Source organism: Grammomys surdaster, unplaced genomic scaffold, assembly GCF_004785775.1.
Source record: "Grammomys surdaster isolate TR1022 unplaced genomic scaffold, NIH_TR_1.0 126133, whole genome shotgun sequence".
NCBI classification, from domain to species: Eukaryota; Metazoa; Chordata; class Mammalia; order Rodentia; family Muridae; genus Grammomys; species Grammomys surdaster.
Genome location: NW_021620941.1, coordinates 409,511 through 435,239, shown reverse-complemented (window position 1 = coordinate 435,239; position 25,729 = coordinate 409,511). Strand labels below are relative to the sequence as shown.

Here is a 25,729-nt window from a genome sequence, read left to right as displayed (position 1 = left end):
AATCAAGAGACAAATAAAGAAGATTTTAGACAATTTTGTGAACGAATTAAAATTCTCTATGACATGATGTTTGAGGGATGCAGCCAATGCTCAGGTCAGAAGGAAATTCTTAGCACTAATGCTTGTGTGTATGTGTGTGGGGAGGATGCCAAATCAGTGGACAGAGCTCCCCCTTAGAAACAAGGCTACTAAGTCTAAAGACGATAAGAAGAAAACAATAAAAGAGAAAAGAGAGAAAAGAAAACCAATAAAACTTTGAGAAAATAAAATTGGAAAATCTCTAGATAGTCTTAGGAGAAAAAAGAGACAATATCAATTATTATTATCGAGAATTAAAGAAAAAGTAACCAACAGATCTTATAAAACTACAAACAAAATAAGGAACATTATGAAGAACTTTACACTTGGACACCAGAAAACCTGAGTGATTGGAAAATGTCTTATTGGACATAAATTACTGATACTCATCAAGAATATCTAACACATGGGCATGGAGTCAGCTCAGCAATTAACAGCACTGGCTGCTCTTGCAGAGAACTCTACTCAGGTTTGGTTCCCAGAACTCACATCAGGTGGCTCACAATTACCTGTAACTCCAGTTCGTGTGTGTGTGTGTGAGTGTGTGTGTGTGTGTGTGTGTGTGTGTGTGTGTGTGTGTGTGGTGGGTATTACAATATCCTGCCACCACCAGTATGTACACATGGACATATACATTCAGGCCCCCATACACACACTCAGATCCCTCTATTTTAAAAAAGCAAATATTACAAACTATTTAATCTATCTATCTGTCCATCCATTCATCCATCCATCTGTCTATCTTTCTATGTATTTTTGGACTACTAGGATTGAACCCAGGGCCTTGAACATGCTAGACAAGAGTTCTACCACTTAGCTATATCCTTAGCCTATTACAAACTTTTCTGCATACAGATCCAGAGAGTTTTCAAGGGTAAATTCTACAAACATTTAAAAAAAATACCAAATTTACAGTAAACATTTCAGAAAACAGAAAAAGACACTCTTCAACAATCCCAGAGTCAAGGAGATTACAAGAGCAGAGAGCCACAGGAATCCGTTCTTCTCATGAACATGTACATAACATTTCTGTTTTCCTTTCCTTTTTTCTTTCCCAAAGTCTCATGCATGCTATGTAAGTGCTCAATCACCAACTACATCCCTAGCCCTACATAACATTTCTTAACACAATTCTAGCAAAGGAAATCAAGCAATAATCTTTTATGTCCACATGGAATTTACCCCAGGAATTTACATTTGGTTTAACATTCAAACATCAGTGTGCTTCATTACACCAAGAATGAAAGAAAAAACACCGCACATGGCAGCAGCATGGGCATATAAAGCACTTGACAAAATTAAACCTCCATGTAAAACTAAAGCTTTCTGGAAGGGTACGCCAGTATCTACAGATAAGCCTAGAGCCAATGCCATATTTAAATGGTCAAACACTGAAGGCTTTTCCCCTAAGGTTGGAAACAAGGCATGGGAATCTGAATTCATAACTGTTACTAAAAAGTGCACCTAGCCAGTGCAATAAGGCAGGAAAAAGAAATTGTAAAGGATATGAGATAAGGAAGAAATAAAACTTTGTATTCATAGACATCATTGCTACCTACAGAGATATTTAAAGATAGTTTTAAAAGGTTTAAGAACTAACTTAATAGCTACAATAGCCACCTGTACTCTTTTTTTTTTTTTTTTTTTTTTTCCGAGACAGGATTTCTTTGTGTAGCCCTGGCTGTCCTGGAACTCATTCTGTAGACCAGGCTGGCCTCGAACTCAGAAATCTGCCTGCCTCTGCCTCCCAAGTGCTGGGATTAAAGGTGTGCGCCACCACTGCCCAGCCACTTGTACTCTTATAAATGAGAATAAAATAAGTAGCACTTCACAAGAGAATAAAAAATATGAGATAACTAAGGATAACTTTGACAAATATCTGCACAAATTACACAGTGAAAAAGAAATAGTGGTTGAAATTTTAAAATATTTAAACACATATTCATAGACATAAAGACCCAGAACTGTTAACATATCCAATATCTGCAAACTGACCCATATTTTAATACAGCCACACACACAGTCCCTGCACAGTATTTTTAGACACGGATGTAAGGATTCTTAAACTTCTATTACAATTCAAAAAACATAGGACAACCAGTGAAACACTGAAGAGAACAGAGATGAGAACTAGCCCATTCAATAATGGCTTTAAAGCCAAGGTCACCAAAGGCAACAGTACAATTGGTGTCTACCAAGCAATTGATTTAGACAATAGGGTAGTGTTAATTCACTGAAGAAAGGGTAATCTTCAAAGATTACAACACAATAAACAATAGGATAAAAAGCAACCTTTAACCTACACATCAAGGTATACATAAAAATTAACTCCAATAAGTCACTGTCTTAACTGTAAATGCTAAAGCCACTCCACTGCTAGGTACTAACAAAGGAGATGAATGCATGTATGTGTGCACGTTCACAGCTTTGTTGATTAGCCCCAGCTGGAAAAAGTACAAATGCCACCTCATACCAGCTGAGATGTAATAATGCAGGACAGCTCCTTAGACAGGCCAGAACTACCGACATCATCCAGAGTGTGAGGGGATCACCAAACAACTAACTACACTATACTTGGCAGAGGGGATTTGGGGCAGGGGGAGGGTGAGTGGGGAGGCAGAGGGGGGCAGGAAGGCAGGCAGGCAGCTGGGAGCTGAAGTGGATCAGTGCCTGCCTACTAATGAAGATGGGCAAGAGAGACAGACAACTGAGGTGGGAGGAAGCCTTTGGAGATGATGATGGCCATACAGGCTGGTGCTCAGATTCATCAAATAGTATACTTTAGATATATCAGTTGTGAGAATTTCTTCCCTGGGGAGATGTAAATAATATGTACTCCTCCTTGTAAGGCCCCACAACAAACCAAAGTACAATCCTACCAAAGGTCACCGTTTTGTAATAAAATAAAATAAAACAAAACAAAATAAAATAAAACAAACTCAGGAGCTTCTGAGCTTATTGGGTCTATTTACAGACCATGGGCAAAGGATTATTTCCAAGTACATGGGAATCCCAAAGCCACACTGGAAGGTCTTCAGCTACCTCTCACTAGAAATCACTGTGCCCAGTAAAAAGGGGCCATCATTTTTTAACTCAGAATCATACTTTTAGATAAGGAGAGAAAATCAAGGCAAGCTCAGAAAGAAGAAAACAAGGTTAATAAAAACATGTAAATATGTATTTCCTCCTCCTGAATCTCCTCAGTCACATGTGATGGGGTGATGACAGATTGCCTTGTAGCATTACATGCATGTGCCGGAAACACTCTGAGATGTTCTATGTCATTAATGAAGGCTGGTGAAGGAGAGGGATGCTCTGCATTTCACCTCAAAACCAGTAAAATGATATTGGTAGACTTACATAATGCCTAATACAAAGAACAACCATTCAAAACACTTCAATAATCCAAAATAGGATCCTAACAAATGTTCAGTTAATCCAAAAGAAAACAGAAACAAAAACAGAGACTAAATGAAAACTAAAATAAAGCAAACAAAATAAAATGGTTTAGCTGAGCCCTGAGATATCAAAATGTGTACCAAGTATAAATGGCCTAAATACATCCCTTAAAGGACTAGAGATTGGCAGAGTGCATTTCAAAAAGTGACATAAGCCTATCTTCCCTTAATGTGTCTCAAAGCCAGTCATGAAGGCACATGTCTGTAATTCCAGCACTCAGAAGGTAGAGGCAGGATGTGAGGCCAGCCTGATCAACACATACAATGTGTGTGCTGCCTAGTTTTAGGTCAATCTGACAAACACCAGAGCCATTTAGAAAGAAGGAAGTTCAACTGAGAAAATACCTCCACCAATCTGGCCTATGGGCAAGCCAGTGTTCAATTTTTACATTGATGATTGATGCAGGAGGGCACACCTCAGTGGGTACAGTGCCAGAGCTGAGGGTCCTGGGTGCTATAAGAAAGCAGACTAAGTAAGCCACAGGGATTAAGCTAGTAAGCAGCATTCCTCCATGGCTTCTGCAATAGTTCCTGGCTCCAGTGCCTGCCCTGATTCCCTTTAATTATGAATGTGATGTGGAAATGTAGGCAAAAAAAAAAAAATCCTTTCCTCCTCAAGTTGCTTAGCATCATGATATTTTATTGCAGTAATAGAAACCCTAAGACTGTAGGCATGGTGGCTTTAAAAGTGTGCAAAAAGAGTACTTCATTGAGAGGAGTATCTATACTCACATAAAACAACAAAATTACCAGTCAAAAGTGACACACTCATCAGTTAATCCACTAAGAAGATATGGTGAACCTAAGCAACATCCAATGGTCCTGCAAAATACATCGGTGAAGCAAAAACTGACAGAGCTGAAAAGAAACCAGTAGATAAATTCACAATTACGATTAGAACTTTCCACACAGCTCTCTCAAAAACTGACAAAACAGTTGGACCCTATAAAAACTGAACAAGGACACAGGACATGGACACTGTTACACAGAGAGTCTACTTGACCTTCATGGAGCACCTCCCCATCAACAGCAGAGCATGCAAGGCTCCGCGTGCCCTGAGGCACAGGCCACACACATCCTTTAGTGAACGGAATCAGTGCTCTCTTCAAACAGGACAGAATCAAACTAGAAATCAGTAACTAAATCCTCTCCGTATTTAGAAACCACATTGTAAGAATTTATGTATCAAACACATCATCTAAATAAAATTTTAAATGTACTGAAAAGTGTAAATAAAACATGAAAATTTGTGAAGCAAAGAGACCAATGCCAAGAGGAAGATCTGGACACAAAACACCCTAGAAATGAGGAAAAGTCACACACAGAGGGAGGCTCACGTCCATAATTCTACCATTTAGGGGGCCCAGTCAGGAGGATCACTGCAAGTTCCAAACAAGCCTGAGCTACAGAGTGAGAGTCTGTCTTTAAAAAAATTAATAAATAAAAAAACATGACAAGGGGCTGGAGAGCTGGTTCAGTGGTTAAGAGCACTGGTTGCTCCTCTGGTGGTCCTGAGTTCAATTCCCAGAAACCACATGGAGTCTCACAAGCCACATATAATGGGATCTGGGCTGTAGACATTCATGCAGATGGACCCCTCATAGACATAAAATACATAAATAAATCTTTTTAAAAATATGACAGAAGATTATGAATCTCTCAGCCCCCATCAGAGAAATTTCTGTTTGCAGTGGATAACAATTAACACAGAGATTCACAACTGGCCCAGCTACAGAGTAGAGACTTAAATGTTCCATCATAAGTGGGATGTGTGTCTCACACTCCATCCTCCCAAGGCTCAGAGATCACTGCAGAAGCGGGGGTGGAGGGCTACAAGGGCACAGCAGGGCAGCCACACATATGAACTCACAGCAGTAGTGATAACATGTGCAAGACCTGTGTAAGCTTGAGCTAGCCCAAATCCACGAATGGAGCAGAAAAGTGGGTATATCATTCTTCCTCTACCTAAGGAGCTACTTGCAACTGATGGCTACTGGGAGAGAAAAGTTCTGTTTTCTCTAAGACTGGTGTAGCAGTAGCCTCTGGGAAGCTGACCACAGGCCATACATCTACAAGCTTGTGGGCAGCACAAATCAGACTGATAGATTTTTCAAAAAAAAGCAAACAACAACAACAACAACAACAAAAACACTCAAAGTTGGGTGGGTAGGAAAGGAAGGTGTTGAGGATTGGTTCTAATTCCTTGATTAATCCAGTCCCCAAAATCAGGAATCTGCTTGTCCAAACACTGAAGGTCCTTGTCCCCAATTGGTTTTTGATTGATTAATAAAGAGCCAACGGCCAATGGCTCTGCAGGTAGGCTGAGGTGGGACCTTGAGATTTGTGTAGGCTAGGCGCTGGGGAGAGGAAGGAGGCAGAGAATTACTATGACTTTGGGGAGAAGAATAAGACGTAAGAGCTGCAGAGGCAAAGTGCATCAGCCATGTGAGAGTCCAGTGGCCAGTGGTCACTTCTCTGAGTGGGCCTGGGGCAGCAGGGAAGGTTTAGGAGCGCCCAGCCTTTGAGCTAGTCATCGAATCATGTCATAAATTAACTGGTGTGTGTGTGTGTGTGTGTGTGTGTCTTTCATTCGACCCATCAGGAGCCAAAGCAATGTAGCTATAGGAAGAGTTAATCTTGAAGGAATTGGGGGAGGGAGTGAATAGGATTTTTAAAAAAATATGAAATATTCAAAGAATTAATAAAATACAATAAATTTTTAAAAAGTCTCAAATCAGTCTGTTAATCTTCCATCTCAGGATCTAGAAAATTAGCAAAATAGAGCCTAACCAAATAGAAGACAATAACAGAAATCAATGAAATTGAAAGAAAAAATCCAATATGTAACTATCAATGAAACAGTTGCTTTTGAGAAAATTATCAATAAAATAAGAAAAGAGAAGATATAAATTATCAATACAAAACAACCTCTGTAGACATCAAAAGAATGAGGAACTATTATAAATAATTCTATGCACATTTGATAACTTGGATGAAACCAAGCAATTCCTTAAAAACACAGCTGCTACAGTTCACTAAAAACATGTGAACAGCCCTTTGATTATTAAGAAAACTAAATTTGAAATTTTCAAACTTTCAAAGAAGTTAAATCTGCAGATTCAGGAGGCTTCCTTAAAGTTCTTTATCTTATATTTAGTGAATAATTAACACCAATTATACAATCTTTTCTAGAAAGTAGAACTGGTATGGGGGGGAGGTTACTCCCAATTCATTTCATGAATTGGAAATTATCAGATTAAAAAAATAGTGTAAAATCAAGAAATCAGCTAATTATAATCCTCATGAACATAGCATAGAAATTAACAGAATTAGCAAAGAGAATTTGCCAATAATGAGTATAAATCATGACCAAATGAGATTATTTTAGGGAATGCAAGGTTGTTCAATAGTCAATGTAATCTACCAGGCTAACTAGATACAAAAAAAAAAAAGATCATATCAATTGATGCAGAAAGGACATCTAAAAACTCACCCATTAGTCACGATATTCTCAGAAAAATGTGAACCGAAACGTCTCTAACTTGGTGCAGACATCTACAGCTGAATCCATAGTCAAATACTTGATAGAATATTTTCCCTGTGATCAACTGCTCAATGAGGTTGCTAACCTCACTGCCCTGCTTACAGGCTTACTCCCCATGGCTCAGTCTGTTTTCTTATAACACCATGTACTACAAGCCTGGGCATGGCAGTGCCCACAATGGGCTGTGCCCTCCTAGGACAATTATTATCAATCAAGAAAATGCCACCACAGACTTTCCCACAGGCCAATCTGACGAAGGCAGTTCCTCAGTTGAGGTTCCCTCTCCCCAGACTACAGGAGCTCGTGTCAAGTTGACAAAACCAATGAGCACACTTTAGAAATGACAAAATTATAGTGGGGAGACAAGAGAAATGGATCCTGGGGCTCTGGAGCAGGCAGTGGGGATGAGCGTAGCCATAAGGGGCCAGCAGTAAGAACAGCATAGCTTATGATACTTAGGTATCTTGAGGCTTCGACAAGCAACCCAAAGACAAGCTGCCTCCTCCCCCAGATCAGCTAATCTTAGAGACAGGAAGTGACTTCCCCCATACTTCTGACAAACCAACAAACACTATTCCACATTCCCATCTACCTTGCCCCTGTAAGTTTTCTGTTGCTGCAATAAAACACAACCAAAGGCAACACAGGGAGGAAGAGTTTCCCCGGCTTACCCTTCTAGGAGTAGTCAGTCTTCCAGGAGAGCCACGGCAGGGGCCGGAAAGGAATCTGGAGGCAGAATTTGAAGCAAAGACCAAGGAAGACTGCAGCTTCATGGCTTGCTCTCCACAGCTTGCTCAGAGTTTCTAATACAACTCAAGTCCGCCTGCCCAAAGGTGGCATCTCCCACAGTGGGCTGGGCCCACCTACATCAACTATTAATCAAGAAAATGTCCCACGGGGGGGCTCGACAGATGTAGCTGATAGATGTAGCAGTTAAGGGCACTGGGGACTGCTCTTCTACAGGACTCCAGATTCAATTCCCAGCACCCACATCATGGGTCATAATCATTTGTATCTCCAGTTCCAGGGGATCTGACACCACTTTCTGGCTTTCTAGTGTACAGACTGCCATTGCAGGCAAAATACCCATACGCATATAGTAAACAAACATGGGGGGGGGAGAATATGCCCCAAAGGCTGGAGAAAATGCTCAGTGGTTAAGAGCACTTACTGATCTTACAAAGAACCCGGTTCACTTCCCAGCGCCCACACAGCTTGCTCCTAGCCACCTGTAACTCAGGATGCCCTCTGGCCTCAACTGACCCCTGAGCTCATGTGGTACATGTAAATTCCTTCAGTCACATCCATATACATATAAATAAAAACAATAAATCAATCCTAAAGAAAAAGGAAATGTCCTACAGACATGCCCACAAGCTAATCTCTTCAACCAAGGTTCCTAGGTGACTCTGGCATATGCCAAGGTGACAAAAACAAACCAGCACATTCTCGGGCATCAGGCTTCTGCCATCCAAGACACCAGACGCCTGACAAGCAGACACTACACCTGTGGCACAGAGACAGCCATTTCCACTAGATGGCTGAAATCTGCTTACCCTACACACAGAAGCTGCATGGACAGCTCATGCCCACACTGCCTCTGCTCTACAGGCTCCTGTCGGCCCTGACACTTCCCCATCTGGCCCTGCCCAGCAGCAGGACGTACTGTTTCTCTTGGGGACCAGGAGCTGAAAACCATCTTTTCAACAGCAATTTCCTCATGATCCACTGATCCACTGGCCAGAAATCATTTGGTTAAACTCAGAGTCCTGGTTCATGCTGATGTTTTCAGACACTACCACAGGGGTCAAAAATGCCCACTGCACCTTTGTCACCTTGTCACTTGATCTTAGATGAGGAGCGAGCATGCTTGCATCACTCCTTAAAGTACACATAAATCCACAATCACTTAAAACAGATTCTACATTTAAAAAAAGAACAATTAACTTCTTTGCCAATCCAAATAACTGAGGCTTTATCTTTCACAAGTCTGCAAGAGTGAGCCAGCCACCTCTGTGAGCAGAAGGAAGTATCAAGATGCTGTCATTGTCTAACTGAGCTTTGGTCTCTGGCTGCACAGCTGGGGGCAGGAGGCCAAGGAGAAGACCGTTCCTCCCAGCAGGCACAGGAAGCCATGGTTTCTGACAGAACTTCCTGAAGTTGGGCTGCTGGCCTCACTGCACTCACTACAGCAAGCACCGAGTGTCCTCCTCTTAAGGCAGGTCTGTCTCCGGACAGTTCACAGAACTTTCCAGATTCAAGCCACAGGAAGCCAGGGCCCAAGGCTGGTTGTAAAACTACTTTCCGTGCTTTCAGTAATCTTGGTTTAATGTATTTTCTATCAAAACAAAAAAGAGCAACACCTGGCACCTTTATCAAAACAAGCTCAGCTCTGAAAAGAAAAGAGCCTGTGAGGAGGGGTTGTGGGGTATAGAAACCTCAGAAGCAGTCCCTTGCTGGCAGAGCAACTCTGAGGGGGCCAGGGGCCCACAGGGGCCGCCAGGGACAAGCTACTCCTTATCTTTCACCTGCTGCAGGGTGGGACACCAGAGGATAGCACCTCATGTCCATCTGAGGTCTCTGCCCTCTGGCTATGAGGGACAAGGGCCTAATATCACAGCGCGGCCTTTCTAGAGACCTAACAGCTCCTTCACGCTGGAATGATGACTATGGCTCACGTGCTCCAGTTGATACCTACCACAGGCTTTGGGCAGGAGCTCGCTACCTTCTTCCCAAGGGTTTTAATTCCCTGAACATGATGGGAATTTCTTGACCCTGCTTCAGCACTGAGCAGGTGGTTTTGTGAGGGTGGGTTTTTTGTTTGTTTATTTTAATTTCTCCTGCTTTGGTATATGACAGCTGGCTCCAGTTTTAGACCTGTGTAGCCTTTTGATCCCTAAACCCAACCCACTGCCCAGAGAAGAGCTGATTTGTCTCAGCGCCACAGCATCCTACATCAGATGCTTCAAATATTGGCAGCTCTACCGATTATGGAGACACCTGGGATACTTTGAGTATCTATAAATTATGCAGGCCCAGCAATTTTGAAGAAATGTTTTGTTGCCTAATTAGTTTCAACACTCTTGAAAGAATGGGAGATAAAAAGAGGGGAGAAAGGAAGGAGGGAGGGTGGGTAGCTCACAGGCTGCCCACAGCGCCCATGTGGAAGTCAGAGGCCACCACCAAGGCCAGCTCCCCAGCACACAGCAGAGGGAAGGAGCAGAGCCAAACAATGGAAATCGCCAATTCGTTCTGACCGCTGTTGGACAATGCCTCCTCTGCCCTCCCAGCCTGACTTCACCACACAGGCCCGGCCCACTTGTACCTTCCATTTACACCTAGGCTAGCCTGCCACTTGCCCATCTTTAGGTCAGGGAATTGCTACTCCCCACACCACCCGTGTCCAAACTCAGCCCTCACACTTCCACAACAGAGCTGGTGTTTGCTACTTTGTGGGTCCTTCCTTCTTTTACCTCTTTCCCACTCTCTCAACCCCTGCTCATTAGGAGAAAAAAACGGATAGAAGGGAAAGGGGGCGACTTTATCGTTAGACTACTTTCTGCCGATTAGGGGTGCTGAGTTCCTTGGGGCAAATTTGATCTTTGCCATCAGGATATCTAACTACTTCTTGTTTCTTCTTTACGCATGGCTATGTAACAAACCACGACCAACAACCAACCAACAACCCAAACCCACCTCTTGTGGCCCTAGCATTTATATACCCTCTGAAAAGTCCCCAGAATTCCAAATGTCACACAATATCAGAAACTATCTGCAGCTGGCAAAATCACACCTCTGCTAGAGCACGAGGCAACTCGTAGTCAGCTGCTGTGGACAGTCTGAAGCAGCCCCACATCCCACGCCTGGGATTAAAAGGAAAATATATTCCTATTTCTGCGTTTTTTTAAAAGAAACCAAAATTCTCACTCCACTTCCAGACCAGTAGTCTTGCTTCTGAGCCCCACCTCAATCTCTAAGAGTGGGTATATCAGCCTGTCACTCCAAGCCCTGGGCCTGAGGCTGAAAGACACACACGGGAGGCTGTTCTCAGCAGTTGCAGGAACGGAGACAATGAATTGAGACAGCAAATGATTTCCAGTGTCCTGGTCCAAGATGCTTCCCCAATCCAATGCACCTTTGGCATTTTTAACTTCAAGGAACAGCAGTACCTAGAAAGCCTCTCTAAGGCAGCTGAGGGCCAGCAGCACATCTGGTGGCTAACGGTAGGAGTGCCTCACTGTGTGAGAGGATGGGGTTAATCCTAGGCAGACTGTACACTGAGGGTAGTCTAGCCTCCGGCTCACAGACCTGCTTGTCCTCTGGACAATCTTTGGAGCCTTCCCAAAATATTCCTGCCCTTGGTTCCTGTGTTCCCTTCACTCGGAGCTCCAGCTGAGAAGGGAATTGCCGCTTTTCACCCTGCCATCCCCACCCTTCCCCTTGAACTAGGGCCAGAGCTCTTGGGAATGAGATGTTTATCTGAGAAGAGGCTAGAGGTCAGACGAAGAGAGGACTGCCCGCCCTCAGCCAGGAAGAGCTCTTAGAGGAGCCTAGGACCATGTGCAGACTGAGTAATTACAGGCGAACTAGCGTGAGCCTCTTGCCCTGCTCACCTTCCACTAAAATGCACAGTGCAGCATGGTGGTGAAATGTGCTTATTAATTTCACTCATTTGACACCACGCTCTCCTGCCCTGAGCTAGATGTTAGAAGAAAATGATAGGGATAGATTGTGCCCCTGTCAGGCTTCCAGAGACTTTCAGAGGACCAAGCTATCAAAGGCCATCTGCCGCCCACTGGCCAAGCAGTCCGCATGACCCCAGAGGTGCAGCCAGAACGCTACAGATACTGACAGACAGAGAACAGCAGGAAGCTGTGAGACCCAAGCCCGGGGCTTGAGCCTCCAGGGGCCCTAGATGGTCCCCGGCAGTTTCCAGGCAGGCCTGATGCACTATGTGCCACCCCAGACCCAATTCATCAAAACACACCTCAGCTTCTCAAATCAGGAGCATTTTTATCAGCTTCCCCGAGAGTTTTATGGCACAAAGCCATACCTAACGATTCCATTTTATGGGAAGTTAGACATTCCTCCTGGGCTTTGAAGACTGAGGCCGGCCGAATGCAAATCCATCTCTTCACAAGCATCTCAACAGTAGGGAAGCAGAGCTTTTGTTTCCTTGATTTTTTTTTTAATGGAGTCCTCTTTCTGCAGTGGGGATCCAATACAGACTGACCGAAGAGGTTCTCAACGGGGGCTGATTTTACTCCGCCATCCTTCCCAGGGAACATCTGGAAACTCTTCATTTCAGCTAAGCAGAGGCCACGGATGCTGCAGCACACAGCTTATGATGTACATGATGGTCCCATGACAGAGAGTTACATGATTATTGGCACTGACTTTGAGAAGCCCTGACTTAGAGCCCCTGCCCACACACTAAGCTAATCACTGTACAAGTTCCCTGCTGGCTATGGAGAAGAACAACACACTCAGGATATTTAAACTCCTGGGACAATACAAGACAACACCGAGGATTTTTCCTAAATCCTCTTCATGAAGCATCAAAACTAGAGGTGACTTTGGAAATCAATGAATCTAATTAAAGGTGAAAAATGACCACCACAAATGTCAAAAGCCTGTTATAGCCAGGAAATCATTCGCACATTCCATGGCCTCAGCCAGTCCCCTGACTCCCACTCCTGACCAACTCCTTGGCCATGACCTTCCTCTTCTGCTCATTCTAAGTTCTGAGAGGGAAGATGCGCATTTTCCACACAGGGACTGAAGTAGACAGAGAGCAGAACAGACAAACTGGTATTGTGTCTTACCACATCGTAGCCTGTCGGGGCTCGGTTCCGGGAAGCCACCACCCCGACTCCCGTGATGGGGTCCATTGATGTCTCTGGCAAGGCTTCTGAAAGCTCTTTGACTTCAGGCATGGTGGCTTGGTCCTGGTTTGGAAAAGGAAATGGAGAGCAAAAAATTCAAACTCAGTGTTTAATGTTAGTGAGCAAGGTTTCAAGTAGACAGAGGATCAGGCAGCTATCCTCAGTGAGCAATGCATTCCTTACCTGGCCTTATCTGACCCTGAACTCAGACCAAGAATTCAACCACCTCAAGTTGTTAGTGTGGAATGCTGAGGGCTCATATCAGGAGGTAATTTCCACTCAAACACAAAAGCACATTATCATATATTCTAGGCTGGCCTTGAACTCCTGTCTTCCTGCCTCTACTTCCCTCCTGAGAGCTCACATTACAGGTGTGTACACCTAGTTTTATGTGGTGCTAGGGGCAGAACCCTTTACTCAGGCTAGACAAGCACGCTACCCACTGAGCTACCTGCCTAGCCCACATTATTCTTAAATCTACTCCTACCAGCCTGATTTCTGACCAGGGACCAATACTGGACAAGCCACCCCTGACAGAGTCTGTCCCTCACACAGTGCTCCTGTATGGAGCTGGGCTTCCAAACCACAGCTAGACAGAGAATTCAATGAGCTCCAAAACCAGAGATGGCATCTGGGCATAGGTACAGGAGGTGTGTGTGGCTCGAATCTCCAGACTCCACACTTATAACATAGTGTCAGACAAGAAATTAAACCTTGGGGAACCCCAGGTTTCTCTCAACTGTAAAATGAGGTCTTGATCCACTCTAGAGCTGTTGTGAAAACAGACAGAGAATATAAAAGAGGGGCCCAGAGAGGCACACAGTAGGCACTCAGAAAACAGTCGGTAGACTAGAGGGCTTAAGGGCACATGGGTTCTTAAGGGCACTCCAGCCGGACCCTGCCGGGAAGCACCATGCACTAGAGGTCTGGTCCATGTCTTTGTCTAGTTTAACCTCCAGGTCAAGTGGCACTTACTCAAAGCTAAGCACTAACAGTGATCCTAATTCTCACTGGTCACTTGGATGAAAAGATGATGCGTGGAATTAATATTTTGCTGCTCCCTGCCTCTGCGCAGGACCAGCAGAGGAGGCTGACCAAGTAGAGAGAGCAGTGGACCTGGCCGCTTGAGTGGCTGTGCACCAGAATCCAAATAAAAACATAGAGACATAGAGCACTTTTACTGGGCAAGCAGTGGGAAAGAACAGAATAAATCCCACCTCGTTCTGCAGCAATTAAACCCTATTGGCTGCAAAGCTCTCTAAGCTAGTACAGCTTCTAAAGCAAACATCCTGCCTGAAGAGGCAGCAGGAGGCACATTCTTGCTCCTCCGCCTCTTATCAGAAAGCGGTGGTCACTCAGGATGTCTGTAGCCTACCTCCCAGGAACCATCACGACGACATTACATGCAGGTCACCCTTTTAGTCTGCGGAACCCACTGGAAGCAGACTTGGTTCTGGTTAGGGCTTGGCAGCACCTGGCACCTTGCCCCTTAGCCAAGTTATAGAGTTATATTTTATATGCTTCTACCAAAAATAAGTGTATAAAAGCCCAGGGCAGGAGGGGAGACCAGGCTGCACCTCTCTATCCTTTCCTTGTTTGGATTTTCATTTTCTAGACAGCTTTTATCCAGGACAGCTCAGTGTTTAGTGCTCTTGCACCAAGTAGGTATTGAGTAAATATTTATCAGGTGACTCCACATGTGTGACCCCAATATGGGCTTAGGGTTAAATATCTACACCTGCCCAATTCAGAGCAAATCTCTAAACAAAATGCCTCTGTCCCTAAAAAATCCTGTATTTGGGGGTGGGGGGAGACATAAAAACCACACGGCTGCAGTTTGCAAAAATATTGGTACCTGATGTCTGTTACCAAAGATGCTTTGCAATTAACAACTCATTAGCACAATGTACGAATCCTGCCAGTGATAAATATCACGCTGTGAACTTAATAAAGAACAAGTGAAGCAAAATCCTACTGCCTTTACTATTGGGGGGCGGGGAGAATAAAGAGGAGAAAAAGAAATGAAGAAAAGGAGAAGAGATGGAGGGAGACAGAAAAGAGTGAGGTTGTGAGCACACACAAGGAATATCTCATTTGCTGGGAGATCCATGTTCCCCAAGGACAGCGCACTCCATGAGGCATAAAGACGATTCTCTTGCTTGCTGTCAATTGCAAGAGGGTGAGTATGCTTGCAAAGGAAGTCACTGCTCCCATAATGCACCCCGGGAGGCATCCAGCAGCAGCTTCCAAGATGGCCGCGGGCAGCCTCCAGCTGAAGCAGACAAAGAGCTGGTCCTCAGAGCTCAGGAGCCCAGCTTGCCCAGCCCACTACAGGTCTGGCTCAGCCAGCACAGTCATCTCCACGCTCGCCCCGCCTCTCTCCCTTGGTTGCCGGGTTGCTGTGCCCTGGGGATCAAGGCAGCCTTTGTGCCTCGGAGACAAATGGCTGTTCCAGGGGCTGCAGCCCACTTGGCGGTGGGGCATGGCCGCCACCAGCCAAGGAGCCTCTTAATGAGAAACGCCCAAGATATCCATGGCAGAGGCCATCGCTCAAAGTGGCTTGCCCTGAATTACATATTTTGTGACTGCAAATTACTTTTAACAGCATCTCTACAGTCACTTCAATTGACCTTCCTAACAAAAGGCCATTTATTAACTTGCACTCCATGTTTCCTCAGGCTGCCTGGAGTCTCCAACCAGAAGGGAAGACAAGGGAGCAGAACAGGACGCTGCCGGGAGGAAGAGGGGCCATGAATGTGAGCCCAACAGAGGGACAGAAGGGAGCATATATAAAGATCTACACTGACCAGGCAGGCAGGAGGTGACTAGGTATAAAACACAAAAGGCCTTCCTGCAACAACTCTTGGTTCCATCATAGTGGCTCCACGGCCAAGTTTGTACAGAACTCTGCACACCCAGAGGATTTTTTCGGGTTCCTTATCAGCTGATACACACCTCAGAGCTGGAGGGTCCCCCAAACTAGCCTTATTTTACATAAGCATAAACTGAGGTTTGGTCCCAGACACCCAGCGGCCGGCGACTGACAGCAGGCAGAGGATCCTTCTCAGTCTAGTCTGTGCGCTGTTCCACTGCACAGGGTGACCAACGTCCTGCCCAAATGGGAAAGCAGGTTCAACACTAATTATATCTTAAAATGCCAGAGCGCTTTTTTCCTCTGGCCATAGCTCAGTAAGTAAAGCAAAGGGAAGAAATGTATACAGAAAGATAAAAGTAACCTGGGATTAATTCCCTCACACCCCAGTTTCGAGATTCAACATTCCCCTCATAAATAATTTACAACAATAAAAATGAGCTAAGGCCATGTTTGTGTAGGACAGAGGTAAATTCAGGCCTAATGAGGGAGATCTGAGCTCAGCACAGGAGGGGATGGGTTGATCTATGGCCTGGCATCTGCAGGATCCACAGCACACGGGGGCTTCATTACCACACTCAAGTAGCCGGGCCAACCGACCTGGAGGAAGGAAGCAGAGAGGCAACACTGTGCCATCCAGCTGTGGCCACAGGAAGTGTCCACAGGGAAAGCCAGAGTGGACAGGGAAAGCCTTTGTGTGACTGGGTGGCAGATACTGAGCCAATCTGAAAACAGTGGGTTCTCAACACAGGCCAGACAAGGAAGAAAGGTGTTGGGCACTGGGAGTCACATCTGCTCTTGTCCATGGTAACAGTGACCTTGAGCTGTTCTGGAAGGTAACCTTCCAGATGTCAGTCCCCAAGGGCCTTTCCAGAGTGGGCATGTGGTCTGCCAGATCATTCCCAGGCTGAGGGCTGCAGAGCCCTGCTCCAGGCCTTGTGTCTCTCTGAGCAATCCCTCCTCAAGACAAAAGAGCTAACAAGAGTGTAGGCATGCAGTGCGAAAGAGAGGGGTCTTTTCCGTCCACACCATACTACATGCATTTGCAATGGAGGAGGTCTGGTTCCCTACAGCAAAGCACCTCAACAACACTGTCATCCCAGGTTCACAGAGAAGTGAACTTCATAGTTTAACTATGAAGCCCCTTCACAGTGTGGCGGGCAGACAGCACACTGCTCCCTTGTAGCTGATCAAAGAATTACCACAACCATGCACTTAATCCCTAAAAGTCAGCAGTTTTGGGCCTAACTGAAGATGCTCATTGTTTCAGAATCAAAGGCTGCCTCTGGGCCCCAGCTGGGAGAAAGCAAGCTACAGTAGCACAGCTGAAGACTCGGGGGAACTTTGATATCATCACTGTTTAATTTCCACGGCCTTAGTGAGCCTGGGGTTTATCTCGTTTTATCAACTCCAGTACTGAAATCAAAACCCAGCTAACAGCACGCAGTCTCTCCACAGAGGCCCCTTCCAGCGGTGGGGAGTGGGCCAGGGAGTTTCCAGTGCTTCCAGAGCAAGGACTGCAGGGGGCGGGAGCTGCTGCCTTCAGAGAAGGCCTGGCCTCCCTGCCACCCCGGCCTCCCTGCCACTCCAGCCTCCCTGGCGAGAGCATGGACAAGGCTGGCTCAGAAGCAATGCCAACACCTGCCCACCAGGGCTAAAGGAGTGATCACATTATCTTCTGAAAAGAGTAATTTCAAAGTACCAAAGTGGGGAGGGGGTTGCAGGTTAAACTGGCCAACTGTAATTGAAATGACAAAACCAGTGGGTTAATTAAGTCCCTAGAGAAGGATGAACTGTATTCAGTTTGCTTGGGATCCAAGCTCAAGGGCACCAAAACCACAAACTGCCCTTATCCTGCTGCTTGTTGGGCAGGAAGGAAAGGGAGACATTTTCCCCCTCCAAGGGCACAGGGGCAGACTCTCTCCCTGGTGAGCTGCTCTACAAGCCAGGAGTCCGAGAACAGGGAGGACTCTGCACCTCTTTCCCAGCACTAGTACTGTTCTGCAGACAAGGAAGAGACAAAGGGCACAGCCTCTTCAGCATACCACACTGCACAGGCCACAGGTACAGAAGCTACCTCACCTGGAGGATTCAAGCTGAGACCAGGTGCCATGAAGCACTCAGGAGGGTGTGCAGCCAGCAATCAGGCTGCCTGAGAGAGCGAGTGCACAGCTGGAGGGCATCTGCTGTAGAACCTCAAGAGAGGGCCTGGTCCACATGCACCTGGGTGTGTGCACAGCTAAGTTGGTAGTGACCCATCAGAAGTCAAATCCCTGGGGCACCTGCCATTGGATAGGCAGGTGGCAGCAGGCCACTAACTATTGGGAGGGCTGTTCTGATACCAGGGAATGATAGCAAACATTTTTTCTAAGCTCCCCTAGGTCACAGAGAAATTTCCAGCTGGGAAACCAACAAAGGTAAGCACTTCATTTTCCTCCAGTAAAGATCTGGGTTTTTCCTAATGTCTGGTACACAAATGCACCAAATTCAATCAGACCATCTCACTTATATTAATCATTTGAGGACCACACGTACCTCCCATTAAGCACACAGGGCAGGCTCTCTCTAAAGACAAATGGAGAATGGAGTTTCCAGCTCTGCCCAGACAAAGCTGCCTGAAGGAACCCAACTCTGCACAAGCCCTGGAACACAACCAGAAGTCCACCAGAACACCAGAACCTCATTCTGCCTTATTTATGATCGCAGCAAATAAGGGTTGATCCTGTCCATTCCCATCGTGTCTAGCCTGGTCTACTACACTGGAAAACCTGACTGAAGGAAAATGGCCAGAAAGTAAAATCATCCCAGGAGGTCACAAGAGCAAAGGTCCTTTTATGTTTAGTGCTATAGTATAACTAAGTCATACAGTGTCTGAGTGTAAATGCTGTGTTACCTCTGCACCAGGCTGAGGAACTCCCACATCCTGTATCCTTTTTGGCTTTCCCATCTTGAGTGTTTCTCTAGTACATTCATCAATCCAATCAGCCCATCTGACAGCTGACAGCTCCTGCAAGCGCCTTCCAGTTCTCTCCTCAAACTCAGGGGTGTCTCTGGTACTCTGCCGGCTGGCTTTCCCTGCACATCCCACTGGCACCGCAGACTTGGCTCACCTCGACACAACCTCCCACATTCTCTCCCTAACAGGACCCTACATCTGTGGAGAGCCAGGATGAGAGGAATGCTCTCCTGCATTTGGGATTCAGGAGTGTCTCCTGGGAAGCTACTAAAACTGACAGCCCTGAGCCCCATACTAGAAACAGACTCCTAGGGGCTGCCAGAGACTGGAGCAAGGAGCCTAAGAAGCTTCGTTCTCCCAGGGTCCCCGCTGATGCTAAAACAGTTGGTCACTACCTGCAATTCAAGAACCTGAAGATTGGTCCTCATATGTTTGATAAGCAAATGGTGAATGAATGAAATGAAATGAACTTGAAGGAGACCTTCCATTGAGAGGAATCTCAGAATGAGCTCCCTATCCCCTGCCTCCTGATCATAGGTCAGCCAAGAATACCAGCTTCTCTCCCACAGACATCTACCCCCAGCATTCAACATGCCAGGCACTTCTTGAATTTTCCCAAGCCTTCTCCAACTGCCCGTGCAGACAAATGCCATCACCCGTAGCTCTAATAGCATAGGTCTTAGCATACACATATGCTCGTGTACACAATAGGTCTTAGCATACACATATTCTCGTGTACACAATAGGTCTTAGCATACACATATGCTCGTGTACACAAATGTAAACAAAGATGAGTGCACACACAGCCTTGCTACTCAGGCTGCACGATTTCCTCACGTTGTTCAAAGCCATGCTATGTGCACCATGCCGATAGTCGGTGCTCGATACATCATCTACGTATGGATAGAGAGAATGAACGAAGTACTTGCCCTCTCAAACAGTGGATTTCAGTGGATTCAGGAGGCTGCACCATGCTTCAGTAGCGACAGTGGTGGCAAGCCTACCTGGCCCCTTCTCATGGGACCCCCAGCAGGGTCACTGATGTCCTAGGAAGAGAAACTGAACTCCAGAAGTACCTATGTGTGGAGAGGAGGAGGCTCTGCAGTCTTTGGCAAAGTCTGGATCTCGATGCAGTGGTGATGTGTGTGGGCCCAGAAGTGTCCCAGCCGGGGGCAAGGAGAACACCCTGAGGAGCTCGTGCCTCTACAGACAACAGCCCGACCCTGGTTCCGGGTCTGAGCTGAGACTGAATAATCCAAAGCAGACTGGGAGAAGCTCCACAGTGCTCAGTAGCAGCTGAAAGGTGTGACCCAGGCTACAGAGAAAACCCCCAAGGCAAGGGGCTGCAAATGAGGAGACACCTCCTTCAAAGTGAAGAACTGGCCTCCCTAGAGACAAGAGCATGTGGATGGTAGGAGTCTTGCTGACCTCGACAAAGGCACAGTGGTATGAACAAGCATGGACTTCTGGGGGCACAGCAAGCAACAGATAGGCTATGAAACAGGTTTATGAAAGGCCAAAACAAACAAATAAATCCAACTAAACTCCATTTAAAAAAATGGCACTGCTGCCTATCACACAGACTAAGCGAGTGTGCTTAGGGCAAGAAGGGAAGCCAGTGGTCCAAACAAGTATACCAAGACTTCAATTCTATGTTTCTCCCACCTACATGGCCTCCATCAAGTCTCCTCAGGCCTCCTAGGTTACTAGCTAGTGTAGGGATGACCAGCAGAGCATAGGATGGAGAAGGCACAGCTTTAGAGTCAGACCAGAATGCCGGTCGAAACTCAAACGCTCACAGCTGTGCGCCTCTACACAAACCAATCAGCCCAGGCCTACATTTTCACCAACAGAAGCAGGAGTAGTTGGTATATTTTCTCTATGGAATTACAAGATGCATAAAACATCTAGAATCGCATCAGAGAACACACTCTATAGAGTAAAAAGGCAACTTAAAGAATGAAGTTATTTGCCACCCATCTCTGCTCACAATATGTGAGTTATATTCAAAGCTACAAAGAGCTACAGCTAAACAAGAGTCAACTTATTCATTTTTAGTGGCCAAATTACTCGGACAAACATTTCTCCAAGGGTGAGAGATGTTTGGACCATGCGCAGCACAGAAAATGTTCAACTAGGAAGTCCCTGGGAAATGCCAGTTAAAACCAAAACCACAGTGAACCGTCTTACACCCATCCTGCTGGATACCTCCAAGAAGAAAAACAAGTACCCAGAGGGTACCAAACATTGGGAGGATATGGAGAAATCAGAGCTTTGATGTTATTGGTGGGAATGTACATGGCAGCCATCGTTTTATGGGGGAAAGTATGCTAATTCCCCTGAGGATTAAAAATAACGTTTCCATATGATCCATTTCTAACTACAAAGAATTAAATAAAGAATTGCCAGAACAGCCTCATTCGATAGCCAAAATAGGATGAGTGGGTAAGTGAAATGCGGTCAATACATCCAACCATGCATCACTCAGCCTTCAAAAGGAAGGGAAATCTGACCCATACTATAACACAGTGAACTGTGAGGATATCATGCTAAGTAAAATAAGCCAGTCAGAAAAGGCTACACATCCTAGCATTCCAGCTCCATAAGGCTCCCGGCATGGTCACACCCAGGGAGACAAAATTGAATGGAGGTTGCCAGGGGCCCTAAGAAAGGGACTTATTTAATAATTTCAACTTTGCAAGCCAAAAAAAGTCTAGAGATTAGGGCTGGAAAGATGATTCTGCTTTGAAAACACAAGAGGATTGGAGTTTAGTGCCCAGAGCCCATGTCAAAATGCCAGACAGAGGTGAGTGCTGTCGCTGGAGAGATGGCTCGGCTGTAAAAGGCACCAATACTTCTCTAAAGGAGCTGGGTTCAGTTCTAAGCACCCACATGGTGACTCACAGCCATCTGCAACCCCAGTTCCTGGAGATCTGGTGGGTTTCATCCTCTGGGGATGTACACAACACATAGACATACACGCAACAAAACATTCATACACATGAGGTACAATAAAGTTATATATTTATATAAATAAATATACAAATAAAAACCAATAAATGATCATACACACTGTAGTCCCAGTACTGAGGAGACAGAGACAGGAGGCTTTCTGGGCCACACTGGCCATCCTAGCCTAATAATTGTGGAACCAGAGCAATGAGAAAACCTACCTAAAAAAAAACTGAGGTGGATGGTTCTGAGGAACAGCACCCAAGGTTGACGTTGACCTCTGGCTTCCAGACACATGCAGATGTGCACAAACACACACTGAGAGAAAAAGCTCCACAGATTAGCTGCAAAACAGTGTGACTAAGGTGTCACTGATCTGTTAACACTAAGTCGGTAAAGTTTATGTTGTCTACATGTAATGCTTTTCTAAAAACATCTAGAACTGTGGGTCTCAAATTTCAACAGGCATAAGAATACCCCAAACGTGCTTACACAGGTTCCAGAGTCCCTTTCCTAGAGATTCTGCCTCAGTGAAGTCTGGGGATGGATTCAGTCCTGGGATCTGCATTTTCATAAACTCCCCAGGCTTATTGGTCCCATTAGGAACTCATGTTATGGAGCTGAAAACATGGCTCAGTGGTTAACACTGCTCTTATAGAGGAGCCAAGTTTGGTTCTCAGAACCTGTGTTGAGTGGCTCACAACCATCTGTAACTCCAACTCCAGGGGCTCAAACACCCTCTTCTGGCCTCAAAGAGTACCTACAGTCATGTGCATCACACACACACACACACACACACACACACTTAAAAATAAATCTTAAAACAAACTCATGTATGGGCCATGAAAATGGCTCAGTAAATAAAGACTTGCCACCAAGCCTGATGGCCTGAGTTTGATCCCTGGGACCTACATGGTGAAGGGAGAAAACCAACTCCTACAAGTTGTCCTCTGACCTCCCCACACATGTGACCTTCACCTCACTATCACACACAAAAATGATTTTTAAAAAAGAATTATGTATTTCTCTACGTAAATGACTATATACAGGTGTTCTTTTGAACATTCTGTCCTGATCAGTATCTAGGTTTTTTTTTTTAATTTTAAAAGAGTGGATGTAGCATGTGCACACATATCTGTATCTATAGATAAGAACATAGGAACTCGTTAGTAAAAACCCCAGCTAGAAGGCCAACTAGAGGGCCCTCTTTCCTCAAGGAAGCTGAGCCACTGAGCTCCTGTGTGTGGCCCTGGGATCTGGGCCCATGGGGCTCTCATATTTCTGCCAGGACAAGCTTAGCATCTTGCCAGGAGTGTGTCAACTAAAGCAAACACATGCCCATAGGATGTCCCCAATAAGGGAATAATGTCATACACACCCTGCTGGTGGGGGGGGGTGTCTGCCGTCTCAGCAGCTGGAGCAGGAGCCTGGCTCAAGCCTCTGCTCTGTAGACAGCATTGAGAAACCACAATTCCCTGGGGCTGCAGAGGAAGCAGAGGCCAGGGAGAGCCCCAGGAAGAGCAGAAGAGACCAGAGAGGAAGCAGTTTACTACAGGCACCCTACACCCCATATCCCCAACTGCCAGAGAAGGCTCTGCTCACCATCTCTAGCCAGTAACCAGCGTCCTCGGCTCAACCACATCCAACTCTGCAGTCATTTGTCATCTTCCTCGTGCCAACCGCACTCCACACTTCCACACTCAACCCCGGCACCATCATTATGTGGCTATGTGGTGAGGCTGCTGCTCTTTGGACTTGAAGCACGGCACACTTCTAACCAGCCAGCATACCGACCCAAGCCACTGGCTTCTGATCCCCATGAAGCAGATCTGCCATGAAACAGGCAGAAATTCAATGTTGGGATTCTCCCTTACTCCCCAAGCCCTGAGAGGCCTCTGGCCACTGTTCTCACATGGCCATGTGGTCTTGTCACACATACAAACTCAAGATATTCCTGAATTATTTGTCTAATAGGGCCTGACCCCAGCAACAAATCATGTAAGCATTAGGCCTGCTGAGTGCTGGACCCCACTTCATTTCCTCTGGAAAGATCAGGGGCCTTCCTGACTGATGGTCCTTACAACATAGGTATTATGTGGAAGTCACCTTAAGTCACCCTTTTCTTAATTAAGAAAATGGGGATTTGAGAAAGGGATAGTGCTTTATTAGATTCACCCGAGTTCTAAAGTGTGCGACAGAACTAAGTCCTCAAAATCAAGCCACATTTACTATAGCATAGCTTTCTATTTACAAAGAGGCACTCAAAAAAACAAATTAAGTGAGCAAACTTCGTTACCAAATGCCTAACAGTAATGCTGACCGGGCTGGGGGCTGTAGCTCAGTGGTAAAGCTCACCCATGTGCACAAGTTGATGTTGAGCCCTAGAAAGAACTGGTTTTACTGATAAATTCACCACACTAAGGCAGGCACTACGCTAAGGTCTCCTGCAACACTTAGTTTATAACCCACCATGACCCTATGACAGATATCTTCAGTCTACATGCCAAGAAATGGCGACTCAGAAAACTTCATTCATTTCACCAATGGCACATTGTGAGTAGAAAAGCCAGACATGGGCCAGGGTCTCCTTCTTAAACTCCTTGCACTTAACTTTGGTGAAATATTCTAGATTGGTCTAGGTCCACCACTATAGGCACAGCAAAGGTCTTTAGCCTATATCGGAGAACAAAAAGGAAGGAATGGCAATGTAAACAAGAAAGGGTGATTGTATAGTCAATGAACCAGCTGTCGCTTATCAATCCACCTCCACGGGGCTTGGTGCCCGGGTCCCTGTAGAAGCCATAATCCTCAGAGAGACCCCGTTACATATGTGTGGCACAAATTCTCAAAGCACCTCCAAACGATTTCCCAGCTGGCAAGAAAGATGCCACCATCTCTGGTAACTAACCTCTTGCCGGCTCAGAGTTTTTCAGTTAGTATAGGTTTCTACAGGGCTTATCTTCTAACTTTTCCAAGCCAGCTGATAAGATTCGCCAGCCCTGTTAAAGGGAGATAGGATCCAGCCAGCTGTCGTGAAACATAGATTACCCCAACAAGGCATCACCAGAGACAAAGGCCCTGAAAGAGGAGCCTTGCCTGCTGTCTGCCAATGTGGCTGAAATCCAGGCGCTCTGGGTCTCCCGTGGGGGCAGGGAATAGGGGTGATGGCCATTTGCCTTGGGCCTGCCTTGTCTTGCTGAACAGGTCGTTGGGATGAGGGGACAGAAGAGATAGGCTGATAATTTAGGGACAGTTGCGTGCTAAAGACAAAGGAAACAAAGATGCTCCTTGGTCTACCTTATTCACTGTGTCTGTCTCTGAGGATGTAGTCCCTGGTGCTGTGCTAAGCAGCCCCTTGGGCCTCACTTGCCCCGGCTGGAGTCCTTGCAAGGGGAGGCTCATCAACATGCCCACCACCCTTCCTGGATGGCTGGTCACCTTGCAGACAGGTGCCCTTACAGTTCGGGTGCCCCCAGGTGATGATGTCTGAGGGTCAGGTGCGCGCTCATCTGCACCCACGTGACAGCTGAGAGCCAGACCCCAGGCCAGGCGAGTCAAGGGAGCTGTCCCCAGCGTGTGCCCCGGTGGAGATCGTCACCCCTCACCTGGCTCCACCCTCGGAGCGCTGCTGCCACTCGAGTCCCCAGCTCGCTCTAGCCGCAAGGCCGAGTCGGAGCCCCGAGAGCCCGTGGCACCGCGCCCGGCCAAGGCCGCCCTCCCGGGGCCTGTCCTCACGCGGGGCCGGGTGAGCCGCCCGCAGGCCTGGGCCCGGCCGGCTCCTCCCGTGCCCGCCCGCCCCTGCCCGTCTTCCCGCGCCGGCCTCACTTAACTGTTCCCCGCTGGGGCGGCGGCGGCTGCGGCGGCGGCGGGTCCCGGCTCCGTCTCACGCAGAAGCAGCTTCTCATCGCCCGGGCGGCGCGGGAGGAGCCGGGCCCGGGGCCCAGGCGGCTGCAGCCGGCGCCGCAGCTCGAGCGCAGCCTCCCC

General features: G+C 46.4%; 1 protein-coding gene across 1 annotated transcript in view; it reads right to left on the bottom strand.

Annotated features, from left to right (window-relative positions):
- The window catches only part of Mvb12b (multivesicular body subunit 12B), a 149,057-nt gene extending 123,358 nt beyond the window's left edge, over positions 1–25,699 (bottom strand). The window contains exons 1-2 of the mRNA XM_028756971.1: positions 25,576–25,699; positions 12,906–13,028 (exon numbers count right to left, since the gene is read on the bottom strand). Coding sequence (XP_028612804.1) covers positions 12,906–13,028; positions 25,576–25,650 — 198 coding nt within the window. The 5' untranslated portion in view covers positions 25,651–25,699. The remainder of the gene's footprint in view (positions 1–12,905; positions 13,029–25,575) is intronic.
- Positions 25,700–25,729: the final 30 nt, after the last annotated feature.